Here is a 19,229-nt window from a genome sequence, read left to right on the forward strand (position 1 = left end):
CTTCATGCCTGAGATATCTAAAAAGTCATTGCCATAATCAAAGTTATCTATTATCTTCCAGGAGTTTTATAGTTTTGCATTTTACATTTTGATCTGTGATCCATTTTGAGTTAATTTTTGTGAAAGGTAAAATGTCTGTGTCTAGTTTCATTGTTTTGCATGTGGATGTTCAATTTGCTCATTTGTTAAAGATCAATTGACTATATTTATGTGGGTATATTTCTGGTGGCTTCTCTGTTAACATTGATTTATCTATTTGTTCACCAATACTGTACTGACTCAATTACAGTGGTGACTATAGTTAACAGTACTGTACTGCATACTTGAAATTTGGTTCTTAAGTGTACTAACTGCACGCGCGCGCGCACACACACATACACAAAATAACTATGTGGGGTGATGGATGTGTTAATTAACTTGATTGTGGTAAATATTTCACAATGTATACCCACATCAAAATCACCACACTGGACACTTGAAATACATATGATTTTGTCAATTATACCTCAATAAAGCTGAAAATAGCTAAATCTGTAATTTTAGAGATTAAGAAACAAAGGCTCAGAGAAATTGAGATTTACCTAAGATTATACAGGTTGCTTTTTTAAAAATTATTTTTTAAAAAGCCAGTCTCACTACTTCACATTCTAGATTTCTTATGCTACTGCTGAAAAACTGATAATCTTACTTTTTAGATCTCATTCAAATTCAATTTAGTAACTTTTCCTCTTGCATATACTTCTTGATAATGTAATATAAGACTCTCGATTTCATTCTTCTCAAAACTCCAGGTGATTTCAAATTATGAATAATGTATAAAGCATGCCTTCATGAATACTTAAAGAAAAAAAAAGAGGTAGCCATTTAGTTATCTCAAAAGCCATTTATTTTTGTTGGGAATATGATAAAGCATCTCATGTTCATAAAACAACTTATTTCGAAAGTGTAACCAACATTTCTATTTTATTGATATCAATGTTAATTTTGTTTCTTGAAGCTTTCTAACATTTACTGAGTAATTTTCTTTAACAGAGACTGACTTTTTAACTGCAAGTGTTAAAAAGGAAAATGAACAACAGATTTATTAAGTAAAATGATTTACCAGAATATTCTAAATGGAATTCTAAATGGAATAACCATTTTGTTAAAGCATCAAATTTCAGACCAAGAGCAATAACTTTAAAATGGTATTAAAACTTATGCTTACAGAAGAGCACTCCTTCCTGGATGGCAGAGCTTTGAGTCTATTTGGGGTCTGGCAGCCATGGTGTCTCACTCAGGAGGGAGAAGTTCATCAGAGGCCAGATTTTCAATTGATTTTAACTCTTGAGATGCTGGTTGCAGTCACCCAACCAAACTATTCTTTAACTGGGTCTATATTTCTGAGAGAGAGAAAGGTCTGTAATTTATGATCAAAGTCAATGGCTCTAAACTGAGGTTCCTTGTATTTTCTGGTCATGTGGGCACTCAGGTATGTAATGAGTTCACATCTCTCTATAAACTGCTCCATCTTCTTCTTATACTTTTTTCTTGTATATTCAGAACCTTTGGGATTAAAGGCTGTAGAAAAGTTCACAGACTTGTGAATGTTTTCTGTTAGGTTAGTAAATCATTAAATTACAGAAAAAGAGAAACTGTGTATCTGTGATTGAGCTGAGAAGATATCCAAATCCCAAGCAAAATTTGGGGATTATTCTATTTCAGACCATAATAGCCTTTTCACCTTCCTCTATGGCATGACTTTTTGAGAGCTGACTATATTACTCAGAGTCCCTGCTTTAAAAACTAGAAATTAAGTTTTGGTATTTTTGTAAAAATATTTACGCGCGCGCGCGCGCACACACACCCACACACACACACACACACCATTCAAGAGACCAACCCAGCTCAACAATCCTGTTTATCACAGATACTACAATTAGTGTTATTTCTGAGTAAGATATCATTAAAAAAGACATACCTTTTAGATGAAATGCTATATAGAGTAGCGCGGATTTCTTTATACTTAAGAAAGGAAATTTGGGTTTTAAGCATCCTACTGCATTCATTGCTTTAATTAGAGAAGTTGCGATGCCCTGCAGATAGGAAACAATTTAAATCGTGTGTATATTTGAGTGATTTATTTTCTTAGTGGCAAATAGATAAAGAGGCTATTCTTTGCCTCTAATAATCTCCTGGGGTTAGGAATGGAGCTTATAAAGATGGTTAGATGACCATTTAGCCAACATAAAAGAAAGCCAAAATATGTTTGGTTAAGAAAAATGAAAATTATAAATTGGGTTAGTAGTGCCAGCGAGGTGATAGCTACATGGGCTTCATTACACAATTCTCTCTATTGTTATATGTTTGGCATTTTCCATAGCACAACATTAAAACAGAAAGAAGGGGACACTGGGCTTTGAGTTGTCTTGGCCCATCTCTGCTTCCATTACTCAGAACTGGCCAGATTGCCTCCACTGTCTGGACCTTTGGCCACCTGACCAGGACTCTCAGAGACCACAGAGATCACTGCAGTCAATATTCCAGAGCCTGGGGCAGGCAAATAAGGCTTGAGGTCCTCCTGATGAAACTTGGGCCTTTATGCGAAACCCTCTGTGGGTGAGCCTCATCTTACATTTTGATATTAAACAAGATTGAAGATGAAATATCCAGGAGAGTTGAAAAAAACCGAGTGGTCAAGAATTTTTGTGAGAGAGTACAAAACAGTAGTTGGCTGCTGTTAAGTTTTACTATGTTTAAAAAGATTTATATTTAGAATAGAGGCCCGGTGCACAAAAATTTGTGCACCCGGGGGTGGGGGGGTGTCCCTCAGCCCGGCCTGTGCCCTCTCACAGTCTGGGAGCCCTCGGGGGATGTCCACTTGCCAGCAGGGGCAGGCCTAAGCTGCAGTCGGACATCCTTAGTGCTGCTGAGGAGGCGGGAGAGGCTCCTGCCACCAACGCTGTGCTGGCATTCGTCAGCCTGGCTTGTGGTTGAGCAGAGCTCCCCCTGTGGGAGCACACTGACCACCAGGGGGCAACTCCTGCATTGAGCATCTGTCCCTTGGTGGTCAGTGTGTGTCATAGTGACCAGTCATTCTCAGTGGTTCTGCTGTTATGGTCAATTTGCATATTATCCTTTTATTATACAGGATAGAGGCCTGGTGCATGGGTGGGGGCCGGCTGGTTTGCCTGAAGGGTGTCCTCATCATGGTGGGGGTCCCACTGGGGTTCCTGGCCAGCCTGGGTGAGGGGCTGATGGCTGTTTTCACGCTGGCCAAGCCCCCCAGTGGGGACCCTCACCCCATGGGGGTGTGGCCAACCTCGGTGAGGGGCTCATGGCTGTGTTCAGGCTGGTTGCATCCCCTTCAGGGTGGGGTTCCCCACTGGGGTGCCTGGCCAGCCTGGGTGAGGGGCTGAGGGCCGTTTTCAGGCTGGCCACAGCCATGGCTGGAAGCAGGTATCTGGGATTTATTTGACTTCTATAATTGAAACTTTGTATCCTTGAGCAGAGCCCAGGTCCTGGAACTCCTAGCCCCTCCTTGAGTGGAGGCCACGCCCGGAGGCCACGCTGGCTGGAAGCAGGTATCTGGGATTTATCTATCTTCTGTAATTGAAACTTTGTAGCCTTGAGCGGAGCTCAGGGACAGCAGGGCAGGCGGGAAGCTTGGCTTCCTCCATTGCCGGGGGTAACTCAAGCCTCCTGCTCACTCCAGCTCTGTGGCCGCCACCATCTTAGTTGGGTTAATTTGCATATTTGCTTCTGATCGGCTTGTGGGCGTAGCTTGTGGGTGTAGTGGAGGTATGGTCAATTTGCATGTTTCTCTTTTATTAGATTAGATAAATAAAGTGTGACTTCAGTAGATAGCTTCAAAGACACTATAACTCTGAAGCTGGAAATAAACCTCTCAGACACTGGATCTGTACATTTCAAAATAAGAAAATGTTTTACAGATACTGAAATTCAAAATACAAACCAAACCATATGTCAAATGTAAATAATTTTATGACAATCTACTCTCCACTTTAGTGCAGGTATTTGAAAAGTAGATATTGCATACATCTTTTCATAAGCACCCATAAACAAAATGGTTAAAGTGGATTTGCAGCTTAAAATCAGAAAACTCTACCTTGAATTTCATCTACCAAAATAAAAATTACTGTTAAAGACAAGGTCATTGTGTCCAGCCGGCATTGCTCAGTGGCTGAGTGCCAACCTATGCACCTGGAGGTCACTGTTCAATTCCTGGTCAGGGCATATGCCTAGACTGTAGGCTTGATTACAGTGGGGGGCATGCAGGAGGCAACCTATTAATGATTTTCTTTCATCATTGATGTTTCTATCCCTCTATCTCTCTCCCTTCCTCTCTCTGAAATCAATAAAAATATATTTAAAAAAATTTTACTCTTCCAATGTATATATATAGAGAAAGAAAATAGTGTAACTGAACCTGTTCCAGATATCCAGGCAAAGGAAGACTAGTGAGATGTATTGGTTCCTTTAGTGGAGGAAGTTTGTATGGAAGCTTCTGATTCCAGTATTTCAGTGGCGTTCTGAAAACACAAGGTTCATTAGATGATGGTCACAGATAGACTCACTGTGTGTATACAGGCATGTAGACACAGGAGAGACAATGAAAAGATATGTTCACTACCCATTTTCTCCAGTGGAGCTTTTAGAAATGCATGACCATCACGTTTGCCTTAGTCCCTAGCTCACCTATTCTCAGTTTTCTCATTTTTCACAGCAATTATATACAATTTTCTTTATTCTCTTCAAACTTCTAACTCTCCCAAATAATCCCCTACACAGATGCCATGCTATATGAAGAGAAGATATCTAAACTGTTTATCACCAGCAAAGCCCCACACAGGCTCCTCTTTGCATGGTGAAGCTTCCTTCTCACCTACCATCATTCTCCACCCACACTTTGGATCCCCACTCTCCCCTCTCCCTAGGTATCTCACTATAGCATTCCTCTCTCCCTCTCACCTTTGGCATTTCTTTCCCATGCATTGGATCTTCCCATGCATCTGCCTTTAAACATGCTCAAACCTCCCACATTAGGGGGGAAAAAAAAGAAATAAAAAAGAAAAACCACCTCAGTCCTTCAATCTCAAATTTCTTCCAGCAACTAATGTCTTTTTTTTTTTTTACAGTTAAACTTCTTCAAACAGTGTACTTCACTAGAGATCACAGACTATTGCACAGATTCCATCTGCAGATGTGATTTGATCCACACATTATTTTTTAAAAATGTTGAATCAGTCACAAACATTTAAAAATCAGGGAAAAATTAATAGAACTGTGGTTTCCAACTTCTTGTGAAAAACAGAAATGGCTGTCAGTAGATGACTAGCTGCTGCCCTTTTAACTGGGGCGCCTGCCATTGAGTGGGCAGCAGACCCCACTACTTCCTGTTGCTTCACCTCCAACCTGCTTGCCTCACTTACATCACCTTCCTGGCACTGTAGACATCTGTGCTTGTAAACTCTGGGCTGCAGCCAAGGCCTTCATTTCATCACCTCGCACCCACTCCTTGACACTTTGTAATTGGCTACTACTCACCTTATTCGACGGAAGCCATTCGTGCCAAGGTCACTGGTGACCATTATAACCTAAATCTGACACACTTTCAGATGCTGTCTTGCTTCACCTCCAAGCAGCATTTACACCTGTTGGCCACACCCTCCCTGAGAGTCTCTGGCCTTCACCTCTGAGCCTCCCCTGCTGGCTCTCCTTTCACCTCTCGGTGGGTTCTTCCTTCTCACTCTCCCCAGTAGGCTCTGCTGACATTCCTTTGTCGGTGTTTCTCTGGGCTTGCTCTAAGCCTGCTGATTTTCCCACATTACCCTTCACGGGTGACCTCAAACCTGCTATAGTCTTTTGGACAGGGTTTCTCCAACAGCCTCATAGCTGGTATTCCTGCCTCCAATCCATCATCAATGTTCCAATGATGATCTCTTTCCAAAGCAAATTTGATTATAGCACTGAAAACCAGTCAGTGTATTCGACTGCCCATGGAATTGAGTCTAAGTGGTTGATGGTGATTTTACGTGACCTTCCACACTTGGGCCCGGCTCACTATCTCCAGCCTCCCCTCCTGCTCCTTTCCCTCTCCACATCACATCTAGCCATGCTGAATTTCTTGCAGCTCTGTTATCGCCTGGGCCAGGTTTGTAGGTCCCTCTGGTTAAAGCGGGTCCTTCTGGTTAAAGCCTGTCCCTTTTTCTTTTACCTAGTCAAGTCCCACTCCTCATTCACAAAGAGACAATCTGGTCAGACTTTCAGGCTACGCTTTCCCACAACTCCTGGTATTTCCCCACCCTAAACCCCATCATATCCTGTTTTCTTATCAGGTACTTAGCATCTCTTTTACCTCTGAGCCTCAGGCTTTGGAACAGCAGGGACCAGACCTTGTTCACCATCATATATGTACGTATATGTGTGTGCATATGCATGTATATGTGTATGTATGTGTGTGCACACATATCTATCCCACCATAGTACACTGAACATAAGAAGATATTCAAGAAATATGTGACTTAGTGAATGGTCTCACCTCAAAAATTTCTCAAGTTTTTCACTATTCTCACAAATGTATATACGATCACGATATTCTATGGCATACTTAATGTTCCCAGGTACTAGGGCTTCATATCTGAAAGACAAAAAAATTCATAGTATAATTAATATGCAGGACTGTGTCAATAAAATGTCAAATGTTTTATTTTTCTAGCTATGCAACTCAAGAAAGAAAGAATATTTTCCAGTTAAACAGTAGTGACCTTTTGATCACAATGTTAAGACTGTTAAATGAACCACTTATTCCGAGTAGAGATCTCATCCTGTGCTTCCACGAGGACTTGCCTTTGGTTTCCATCCTGATAGGACACAGGACAGTAGCCGTGGAGCTCAGCACACTTAGGGAACCGCTTCTTCAGCTCTGACAGGGTCAGCCTCTTGGGGATCATGTCGGCAGATGGGAGTGGATGAGGTGCTAATGGAGGCACATATAATGTTGGGTTCTCCAAAAATTTCTATAAAGACAGGATTACAGCAATAAGACCATTTAAACCAGGAATACCATGCCAACCAAAAACCCACTGAGGCTCTCCTGGTATTCCCTCCATTTTCAGAAGCAACATTTGGTCCCTCAAACCATCTGAGAGTTGCTCTCAGCACTACCATAACTCCTTCCTTGGCTGGAAATTCCTTACAGTAATACTCCCAAGTGATCACATGTAAGGTCTCCCCTAATCTACTCGCTTGCTCTTCCATTCATAAAAAGACATTTGCTGAGTTCCTACTATGTACCAGGCACTGGAGAGCACACTGTCCCTGCCCACTTGTCTCCCTGTCCTGCAGTATAATGAACTACGTGCATGCCCTTTGCTTTAGTTACCACGCTATAAAATGGAGGGGCGGAGCAGATGCACATTCTTCTGGTTTTTAAATTCTGTGATTACCATTTAAATAAGCAGAAAGAATGCCTCCTTAATTAAGTGATCAAAAAACTCTAATTCTTCAGAGGCAAAGAAAATGTTCAGAGGCATCTGGTTAGTTTTCAACTACCAATCATAATACTAGAATAAATCTGCATTCTGTCCCATTAAACAGAAAAATAAGGTATACAGAGAATTCTAGTGACAGAAAAAAGTGTAAAACAGGAAACATTGCTCACTTCTACTAACTTGGACTTCCCTTCTGCACTCTTGGAGCTGAATCCCACCCCCTGGGTGCTCTCCTGTGGCTCAGCAAGCGTCCCCTCCTTTGGTGACACTCACTGTTGGGTCTCCCTCCCTGTTAAGTTGGCCCAGGCTGAGGGCCTATCACTGACCCCGAACATCTACTTTGTGCTACAATATGTTTGGGATGCAGTCTCAGGACTGGCTTCTGAGTTGCCTCATTGGTCCCAAAGCCACAGGTTCAATAAGGCTCCTGGTGCCCAGCTCCTGGTGTTCACAACTGTGCCCACCCCTTCCTAGCTGATGAGTTCTGAGACAGGAATTTTCTTTCCCTAGGAAATATTGGGAGTTAGGAATAAACTTACATTCAGCTTTTCCCGAGAACCCATTTTATAATAATGCCCTCTGAATTCTGCGGCAAATTCCAAGCTCTCCATTTCCGAGCAATCAACTAGCTCATATGATTCTGCCAGGCTGACCGGGCAGAACTGTCCAAACTCGCCCAGCCGAGAAATCAGTTCCTGAGGTGTGATGCATAACTTGTCAATGCAGGCAGCTTTCCCTAGTATCAAGAGATTAACTATTAGCATACATACACCTTTTCATAGAAAACACAATGATTTTTAAAATTAAAATAACTTCAATTACACAGCATTATACAAATGCATACACATTCTATATTTCCGAACAATAGAATAAAAAGAAAGTTTCTCTTCACACCTCTGTCCTCACAGTTCCATCTAAGAGAGGTAATCACTGTTGTTTGCATCCTTTTCAGGCTTTCTCTGCATAGCTGCATGTACACAAGTGTATTGTATTTTTTTTGCATACAGTATGCTTATGCCACTATACTGTAAAACTTATTATCAGTTAGCTGTGGTCTTTGACATCTTTCCATATCAGTTATATGATTTACCTAATTTTTAAAATTGATGCATAGCATTCCCCATTGTATAAATATACATATAGTTTCCTTAACCATTTATCTGTTCATGACTATTTTGTTTGTTTTTAATTCTTAGCTATTATAAATTATATATATTATTAAAATATATACACACATATATGTACATGTATGCATATGTACATATATACACCCACTCACACATATACATTTGCTTCATATTTTTGATTTTTCTATGGACAGATTTTAGGAAGTGCAAATAGTTTGTTGACATGATGTTACTAACACAAACTTCCCCCTATACCAGCCGTGGGCAAACTACGGCCCGCGGGCCGGATCTGGCCCATTTGAAATGAATAAAACTATTGAAAAAAAAGACCGTACCCTTTTCTGTAATGATGTTTACTTTGAATTTATATTAGTTCACACAAACACTCCATCCATGCTTTTGTTCCGGCCCTCCAGTCCAGTTTAAGAACCCATTGTGGCCCTCGAGTCAAAAAGTTTGCCCACCCCTGCCCTATACCCAGATGCCACCCAAAAGAAGTGAAGAAACATTTATTCAAAAGTGACTAGGTTTATCCTAAGGAGTCTATTTTTAAAAGCTCAAGTTCCTTAAATGGATAAGTTTGAGAGTTTTCTTCCCAATACTTCACTGGAATGAGGACCTAATCTAAGGCAGAAAGGGTAAAATAAGGTAACAGAAAAATAAATGAGGCATGATTTTGGCTTTCAAAGTCTGTTGTGGAATGTATTACTAGTGTGATGTTATCTAAAAGTTATTGGTAATCCTTATCTAATAAAAGAGAAACATGGTAATTAGCGTACGAACGCTACCCTTCCCATTGGCTAATCAGGGCGATATGCAAATTAACTGCCAGCCAAGATGGCGGCTGGCAGCCAGGCAGCTTAAAGCGAACATGAGGCTTGCTTGCTTCAGTGACGGAGGACTCCAACGTTCCCCGCCTGCTGCTGCCGGCCTCTGAGCTGCAACTCTAAGCAACTATGTTACAAATATAGAAGCTAAACAAAACCCCAGAAACCTGCTTTAGTCGGCCAGGCTTCAGCCAGCAGGATTGCAACATTGTTTCAAATACAGAAGGTAAACAAAGGCCAGAAACCTGCTTTCAGCGGCGGAGGCCTAAGGGCTGGAGCCAAGCTTCAGAGCTAAAGCTGGCCCAGAATAAAAAAAGAAAAAGAAAAAAAGGAGCGGTTGGGACCTTCAGTCACCCACCAGCCTGAAAACAGCCCTCAGCCCCTCACCCAGATTGGGCAGGCACCCCAGTGGGGACCCCCACCCTGAAGGGTGTGTGACCAGCTGCAAACAGCCATCAGCCCCTCATGCAGGCTGGCCAGGCACCCCAGCGGGGACCCCCACCCTGATCTGGGACACCCTTCAGGGCAAACCAGCCGGCCCCCACCCGTGCACCAGGCCTCTATCCTATATAGTAAAAGGGTAATATGCCTCCCAGCACCGGGATCAGCAGAGCCACAGGTCTCCCGGCACCGGGATCAGCGTGACAGGGGGCAGCGCCCAAACCCCCTGATTGCCCTGCGGCTCTGTGTGTGACAGAGGGCGGGGCCACAACCTCCCTATCCGCCCTGCTCTGTTCGTGACAGGGGAAGGCGCCCCAACCCCCTGATCAGCCCTGCTCTGTGCCTGATAGGGGGGAGCTCCCCAACCCCCTGATTGCCCTGCGGCTCTGTGTGTGACAGGGTGCAGCACCCTAACCCCCTGATCGGCCCTGCTCTGTGCATGACAGGGGGTGGCGCCGCAACCTGCCCATCGACCCTGCCTTGAGTGTGACAGACTCAACATTTATATAATACCATAGTAAATGTAAACAGTAAGGATAACTTCAATTCTTGATTCCTAAACAAAATTTTGACAAGTGTCACTCCACAGATTACTGCCCTCAATAACTGGCAATCTTGAAAAGAGCTTCTTACATAGCATCCCAAACACCATGAACTCTTCTAGTGGAAAACCATGCATTAATTTTATGTGCTCGGTTCACACAGGCACTCAAAGATGATAGTAATTTATTAAAACAAATATATATGCCCACAAAAGTTGGAAATTATTATATATATAAAATACTGATTAAAAATGTGGGAACAAATTTTCAAATTGAATGAATTATAGTAAGATGAGCCGTGTGTGTAGACTTTAAATTCATATTTTATTTTATTTTAACAGTTATTTAACTGTTTTCTTACCTTCTTTTATTCTTTCCAGGTATGTCTGCATGTATTGATTCACCATTTTAACATTCGTAATGACTTCATTCCATACCCACCATTTGCTGTGAAAACCATCAATCACATACCAGTTCTGATGTTGTTCTTGGTAATATTGCCTAATCTCAACAATATTTTTGTGGTACTTGGACTTCTTGACAGCTATAATCTGTGAGCTATTGTGTAATGGATAAGGCAAACTAATGGAGAAATAGAGAAGGAATGGAAAACGCTGTTTAAAACATACTTTTTCCCCCTGGATGATTAAAGTTCATTCCTTAATCGCTGTTTTCATCCCATCCCATTACCTTTGTTCCTTTTTTTTTTCCAGGAGCAATCTTTTGAAAATCTCCTTGGAAGGTACATCCAACTCAAAGATGATCAGGGGAATGATTGACTCGGCCTCCAAAAGACTCACTTGATACTTGGTCACCGGATATCCATCGATGATAACACTAACAAGGAGAAACATGAAAATAAAAATTCCAGATTTCTTTTCTCTCAGACCTTCCTTTCTTTCTACCAGACCAGTTTATCTCTTTATGAGTAGCTCTATGCTCTTCCTTAAGTAACTTGATCTATCCTCTTTGCACTCCACTCTTTTTATCTCTCTTTATTTTTAAAATTTTTAAATATATTTTTATTGATTTCAGAGAGGAAAGGAGAGGGAGAAAGAGATAGAAATGTCAATGATGAGAGAGAATCATTGGTTGGCTGCCTCCTGCATGCCCCCAACTGGGCATCGAGCCCAAACCCAAGCATGTGTGCCCTGACTAGGAATTGAACTGGTGACCTCTTGGTTTCTGGGTCGCTGCTCAGCTGCTGAGTCACACCCGATGGGGCTCTCTCTCTATTTTTTTTTATCTTAGTCAGCTCAAAGCTCAGGAGGAAGACAGCATACACAGGCACACAGCTCTGAACTCATACACTTAGCATCAGAGAACTAGGTTTTGGCAGGATTCGAGAGATAACATCAATACCGTAAAAACTGTGTTATTCAATTGGGGAGGCTAGGGTGTGTGGAAGGGGAGATGAAGAGGTGGTGAGAGAAGCCCTATATTTCTGGGAGAGAGTCATTCCATCAGGACCCATCACGCCACTGGGCAGAAATGAAGGAGAATTTGTTAGTCCAACAGTTTGAAATAGTGGGAGTGTTACTATCAAACTGGGAGGAGGAGTAAAGGCTGTTCATAAATTCTGGGAGGAGTGGTCCCCCAAATAGGGAGATGCCGGCTGATGGTCATCAGGAAGGGATAGTTTGGAGTAAGTCACAGGAGGCCTTCTTCAATACTCCCAGCCAACTCTCTAGCCACTAAAAAGTTCCACGTTTCCCGGCCCAGCAGAGTGTGAATTAACCTGGCCACGCAAGCTTAACAGACAGTGTATGGGGGTGCCCTTGTCGCTGTCTTTAATGGAGAGTAGCTCAATTTCTCTCTCCTGTGAAGGGTTACTTGAGGGGCCCTCCGGATTGGGGAAATTCAGGGAAAATAGGTAGTCACTCTCCTGGTATGAAGGTGAAATAGAAAACCTTTGCGACTCAAACGAGATTGCTCTTACTGAGATTTCTTGTGTGCAAAGCTGACCTCCAGGGAGGGGTAACTCAATTTGCATAAACCCCAGGATCTTCTCTGAGGAGAGAAAGACTCCTTTGATACATAGTTATAGGATATCCACATCCCAGAATCTGCTCCCTCATAACTGAAGTTAGGAGAACTCTCCAAGGACTTGGTTACGCAGCAGCTGCAGGGAAGGGCAGAGACTCCTTAACATAAAACCACCTTGAGTAAATCAGGGAATCTAGGTCAGTGACCTGGGCTCAAGAGCCGGGCCTTGGGCTTCCCCGTCATTTACTACGGGGTGTGACCAGTGCCTGCACCGGAGGGAGCAATGGCTGGGCAGAGGAGTTTAAGTTGAAGGCATAACTCAAGTACAGACAGCCCTCCCGTCCAAACGTAGCATGCAGGGAAGGGGCACTGCTCCAGGAGGCAGGACGAAGCTCTGTTGAGTTGTGGAGGTCACACTATGAACCAGTGTGGTAATATCACTTCTCCCCCAGAGCTAGATCAGGACAGTTGTCACCAGTCAACGGGAAAGGCCAAGCCCAGAGACTTTTGGATGACTCAGGGTTGCTGCAGAGAGTCAAGTGGCCAGCTTGTTATGCTGGCCTGTCAGTGTCCAAGCCAAGTTTTAGCTCCGTAGAAAACTAAAATATGTGACCATAGAGGTACCCAAAGTTTGACAAGCAGAACACACCTTTTATAAGAGCTTTAGACCCTATTTAAGACAAGTGTTTTGAATTCCAGTGAGGAATTTTTTGAATGAGTCCACCACCCCCTCCAGTTCCCCGCTTACCCTGCGGTATTACATGCACTGTGCATCATAGATACTTCTAAGGCTTGAATAGCCAGAGAATCAGGTACTGTCAATCCTTTATGAAGATGCCAATTTAACATAAGTGCCAGCTCTGTGTCTGGTTGGTTGCTTAACACGGAACGCAAAGCGTCTCCTACTGACAAACGCTTTATGCCATATTCACTTGAAATTTTTTTTGCAACTGGAAAACATTAAAAACATTAAACTTACTCCATTTCACAAAGTCATCAGTTAACCTTAGTGGCAGATTATGGGCAGTTAATATTAACAGCAAACTAATCTTCACATCCCTCAAAGAAATTTGGAAAATTAAAATTGTTACATTTTACTGAATTAATACTGTCAAAGGTCAATTATTATTAATACTTCAGGTATGTGACTGATGAATCTGGGTAATGAACCAACTGTGGGTTTTTCTCATAACTCAACCAACACTTAAGTTTTCCTTGCCTTCTTTTGCATGAGGTAGCAAAATTATTGAGAGCTTTACATTTTATGTGAACTATTAATGTTTGGTATTATGTCCAAAATAACTCAGTTAATCCTCTAGGAAATAATTTTCATAAATTATAATGGCATACTAGACATTTAAATAGTAATTTACAGATTATGAGGCCATTTTTCTTCTGTAACTCTGATATTTTCAACTATTCCACCTAATGGGTAGCATGGATATTGAAATTCTAATTTTATACATGAGACAACTGAAGCCCAACTAAATGGAGTGATTTGTCCAAGGTCATGTAGAAGTTGCCATTGGTTGAAAGAAGACTCACCTTGGCCTATGCTTCTTCTGAATGAGACCAAGCAATGGCTTCCAGGAACGAGTACTACAGGTGGGAGTGCTCTGTTGGGGTCCATATACCTTGCCCTCCTCTAGAGATAGCAGTGTGTAGAGGCCCATCTCATCCCATAGGAATGCAGATTAGTTGATTACAGTTAAGATCACCCAAAACAGAGACTGGCAGAACCCTTAGTCTTAGTTTTGCCACAAATGCTAGAATCAAACCTATTTTTTTAAAGTTCTGAAAATAATTAAGCTTTTACAATTTGACATTTTTGTTAAAGAATCAACCTCTATTTCCACAAAGAAATGAGAAATCAGAAGGTCTTGTCTCCATTTTCATTTTCTGCTGTGGTTGTGGGATCTTATTTTGAATGCCCATGTTCTGCTCACTTTGGGAAATATCATTATCTTTGTAAAACATATAGAATAGGACCATTAAAGGCTCTTGTCACATTAAAAAGTTTAAATGAGCAAAACAAACTTCATCTGTAGAGGTGGGACACAGAACTCCCCTTTATTTTTCCTGTTGACAAATTGATCTTTGCCCTCATCTCCTCCCTTCATTCTCTAGTCTATGAGTCATTAAGTCCATTGTTTTTCTTTTAAATATCCCCTGTATCATCCCTTTCCATTCTATTCTTTTTTTAAAATTTTATTTTATTGTTTAAAGTATTACAGATAGTAGTACATGTCTCCTTTTCCCCCCTACTGACCTCTCCCCCGCCACCCCCTCCCCCAAGCACAATCCCTCACACCCGCCCCCCGCCCCCCTCTACTGTCTGTATCCACTGGTTTTGCTCATATGCATGCATACAAATCCTTTGGTTGATCTCTTACCCCCTCAACCACCTCCCCCCGCCCCCCGCCTTTCTTCATAGGTTGTATAGTTTGTACAATGCTTCCCTGTCTCTGGTTCTATTTTTGTTCATCAGTTTATGTTGTTCATTATATTCTACAAATTAATGAGATCATGTGATATTTTTCTTTCTCCGACTGGCTTATTTTGCTTAGCATAATACTCTCCAGGTCCATCCATGCTGTTGCAAATGGTAAGAGTTCTTTCTTTTTTACAGCAGCGTAGAACTCCATTGTGTAGATGTACCACAGTTTTCTAATTCACTCATCTGCTGATGGGCACTTAGGCTGTTTCCAAATCTTAGCTATTGTAAATTGTGCCGCTATGAACATAGGGGTGCATATATCCTTTCTAATTGGTGTTTCTGTTTTCCTGGGATACATTCCTAGAAGTGGGATCACTGGGTCAAATGGAAGTTCCATTTTTAATTTTTGAGGAGACGCCATACTGTTCTCCACAGTGGCTGCACCAGTCTGTCCATTCTATTCTTATTGCCACAACCACTGTTTGTGTTGTTACCATATCATTTGGAAATATTACAGGAACCTATTGTTGAACTATTTGCCTTTAAACACAAACACACACACACACACACACACACACACACACAGAGTCCAAAGATATAAAAAATTCAAACATTATAGGAATATAGTTTACAAAGTGCCTTATTCAATTCAGCAATAATTAATATAATGGATTTTTACTCTTTAAACTATTAATACAGTAGATTATACTTATAAAATATTTTAATATACTTGTTATGCTATTATAATCTTAATATGCTATTATTTGATTATGTTCATTTCTTTTCTTTTGTTTTATTTAATCCTCACCAAGGATATTTTTTTCCATTGATTTTTTAAGAAAGAGTGGAAGGAGGGAGGAGAGGGAGATAGAGAAAGAAACATCAATGTGAGAGAAACACCTCGATTAATTGCCTCCCACTCGCACACCAACCAGAGCCCGGGCTAGAACCTGCAACCGAAATACATGCCCTTGACTCGAGTCAAACCTGAGACCCGACGTTCTAACCACTGAGAAAAACTGATCAGGGCTGTAATTTCTTTTCTTATGTTATCTTTGTCAGGTTTTGATATCAGGATTATGCTAATGTAAAAAGTAATTTGTATTCTTTATACCTTTTAGATTATATGGACCATATTCCTTAATAAAAAGAAACTGAAAATAAATCAGGAAGCTAACTGTCTTTTTCCTTGACCTGGAAAAGCTTATAAAACCACAAGAAGGCCCTGGCCGGTGTGGCTCAATTGATTGAGCGTCATCCTGTGCACTGAAAGGTTGCCAGTTCGATTCCTGTTCAGGGCACTTGCCTAGGTTGTGGCTCGATCCCCAGTAGGGGTGTGTGTGGGAGGTAACAGATTGATGTTTCACTCTCACATTCATTCTCTCCCCCCTCCCTCCCCTTATATCTAAAATCAATAAGTACATTCTTGGGTGAAGATGGAAAAAACACCCAAAGCCACAGGAAAGATCTTTTGAGTTTTTAGCCCTTTGAAAGTTTGCTATAATTTCCCTCTAAAACTATTTGGCCCCTGGCTGTTTGGGAGTGGGGGTATATTTTTGAAAGCCTTCTCTCCAATGGTTATTGGTCTATTTAGGTTTTCTATCTCTTTTTGAGTTAATTCGGATAGGTGGTTTCTGGTGATGTGGCACTACTTTTCAGTGCATTCTTTTATGCTTATGGATAACAAAGACAAACACATCCTTACCTGTAGTTTTCCCAGATTTTGGAGGTCCCACAATTGCGATCTTAATGGGCATATTAGGCTTAGGTTTGGGTTGGCGAATATATTTGATTGGGTTCTTCATAAATTTTTCTTTAGTTTCCTTATTAGATAAAAAGTAAATATACTGACGATGGATTACAGGATAAAATGGATTATCTGGACTTTCAATTGACTTGAGTGTCTCTCCTTCACTTAGCTGTAATAGATACACAATTAAATTTGAAAGTTAGTTTTAATTTACATAGTTTTTCCCCCAAATATATTTAAAAATAAAATTTGTAGATTAAGAAAATCTTCCTTATAGAATAAGAAAACTAATTGTACTCAAATATTAATATTAAAAATTGTGAACAAAGAACAAATTATTTTATACCCGTACGTCAACGTTCTCAAGAGGCTTTCAGTTTATGACTACTAGAGTTCTTTGATTTCCTTTATAATGTTTTTAGTGTGAATATGCAATGTTTCTGCCAAGGAGTATTAAGTTGTTGGGATATATCCATGGGCACATTTATCTTTACAAACAGGTCCATTGCTCAGGTAAGGCGATGGATAGGAATGTGTTACCCCAAATGCAAAGTTCAAAAGCCTAACACCCAAAGTTACTGACTTTGGAGATAGGCCTTTGAGGAAGTAATTAAAGTTAAATGAGTCCTAAGAGTGGGGGCTTAATCCAATGGGACTGGTGTCCTTATAAGCAGAGGAAGAGACACCAGGAGTGCATGAGCACAGAGGAAAGGCTGTGCGAGGACATAGCAACAAGTGGTCGCCTGCAAGCCAGGAAGAGAGGCCTCACCAGAAAACCATCCCTGCTGGCACCTTGGTCTTAGACTTCCAGCCTCTAGAACTGTGAGAAAATTAATTTTTTGTTGTTGAAGCCACCAGTCTGTTGTATTCTGTTATGTCAGCCTGAGTAGACAAGTCGGGGGTGGGGGGCTGAGTTATCTTTTAGGATATACCGGTAGGACAAATCCCACAGGCTTCTCTTTCATATTTTTATACAAATTCCCACTCACATAATCAACAGGAGCCACAAAAGGAAAACTATCCAGGTAAAAGGCAGCCTAAGGAGTAGGGAAGGAATGGAGGAGGAGGAGAGATCCCACATCTTTGCATTGTTGATGAGAACTGGGTAATGAACTGATGCTAGGTTTATATGTCTTTTTTTACAGCATCAGATGGCCAAGCATCAGCCATCCCTGGACTTGACAGGGTAGATGTGAAACAGTATGGCAACACTGTTCCTCCCCCAGAGCTACGCCAGGGCAGCTGCCAGCAGTCCAGGGTATTGTCAACATTATCATTGTTGGGCTGGAATGAAGTTCACGGCTGGGAGTGAATGCTATGCTATGGAATGGGGTGGAAATGTCTGTTCTATGTTTTAAATTTGGTAATAAAAGAAAAGTTGAACATTCAATGGTTCCATTTCAAATTACCAAATTAAGTGTCAATCCTTACAGTAAGATGACACTAATACTCACGGTGCCATCAAATCAGAAATATCAAATTGTCAGGTGCCAAGGAAGATTCCTAACAGCCTGACAAATGATTCCTTATATGCTTGAACCCTTCCTATGACCATGCACTCATTTCTCCACAAGGCATTTTTATCCAATCTTAATTATGTCTGGACATGGGCCCCTTTTTTCTCCCTAATTAGGCTTCTAACTTTGCCTGCTTCTTTTCCTATCTTACCTATCTCAGAGAACATTAGAGCATGTCGATTTTTCATAGACTTTCCAGGTGATTCTAGTACCTGCTTAACTCTATCCAATCCTCTATGCAGGGAACTGTCACAGTATTTTTACCTTTTAGCATGAAATTTGAAAAGGTTTCTCTTATGATTAAGATAAAGAAAATAGCAAAATTAAGTAGAATTGAAACTGACTGTGTCAATAACAATCAAGAAGGAGGTTTCAAGTAACATGCATATGGTTTTCATTTGGACCTATCCTCCATAATACTTTTTTTTTTTATTAGCAACCAATAATAGTAGTATATATTAATAACAATAACTAATACTAATTGAGTACATACAAAAAACCAAGCACTGCCCTAACCGGTTTGGCTCAGTGGATAGAGCATCAGCCTGCGGACTCAAGGGTCCCAGGTTCGATTCTGGTCGAGGGCATATACCTTGGTTGCGGGCATATCCCCAGTAGGGAGTGTGCAGGAGGCAGCTTATCAATGTTTCTCTCTCATTGATGTTTCTAACTCTCTATCCCTCTCCCTTCCTCTCTGTAAAAAAATCAATAAAATATATTTAAAAACAAAAAACAAACAAAAAACCAAGCACTGTTGCAATCACTTTACAGTAATTAACTCATTACATCACTGTAACAATATTTTAAGGTAGGGACTATTTTTATTCAATTGTATTAAATACAATTGAACCTCTCTGAAAGACTCAGAGAGGTTAAGCAATGCGTTCAAGTTCACTCGGCTGTTGAGCAGTGGTTCTGAGCTCAGTTTGGCTCCACCGGCCATGTCTTCTCCACTGTGCCACATCACTAATAGAAATTTGAAGGTAATCTGGTTGAGTGAGCAAATCACTACTAGATGACATTCTTTTATTGTCTTTATGCTTGATGCCATCCCATAAGAATCTGCTTGTTGACTTATTTATTGCCTATCCTTCCCCACCAACCTAACT

At 41.1% G+C, this 19,229-nt stretch overlaps 1 protein-coding gene across 1 annotated transcript in view; it reads right to left on the minus strand.

Annotated features, from left to right (window-relative positions):
* Positions 1-870: 870 nt before the first annotated feature.
* Positions 871-19,229, minus strand: part of AK9 (adenylate kinase 9) — a 99,001-nt gene continuing 80,642 nt past the window's right edge. Inside the window, exons 31-40 of the mRNA XM_081093563.1 lie at positions 16,559-16,772; positions 13,165-13,366; positions 11,121-11,267; positions 10,792-11,012; positions 8,033-8,229; positions 6,850-7,019; positions 6,542-6,640; positions 4,430-4,532; positions 1,961-2,075; positions 871-1,560 (exon numbers count right to left, since the gene is read on the minus strand). Coding sequence (XP_080949689.1) covers positions 1,358-1,560; positions 1,961-2,075; positions 4,430-4,532; positions 6,542-6,640; positions 6,850-7,019; positions 8,033-8,229; positions 10,792-11,012; positions 11,121-11,267; positions 13,165-13,366; positions 16,559-16,772 — 1,671 coding nt within the window. The 3' untranslated portion in view covers positions 871-1,357. The remainder of the gene's footprint in view (positions 1,561-1,960; positions 2,076-4,429; positions 4,533-6,541; positions 6,641-6,849; positions 7,020-8,032; positions 8,230-10,791; positions 11,013-11,120; positions 11,268-13,164; positions 13,367-16,558; positions 16,773-19,229) is intronic.

This window comes from Myotis nattereri (assembly GCF_964212035.1).
Source record: "Myotis nattereri genome assembly, chromosome: 6".
Taxonomy (NCBI): Eukaryota; Metazoa; Chordata; class Mammalia; order Chiroptera; family Vespertilionidae; genus Myotis; species Myotis nattereri.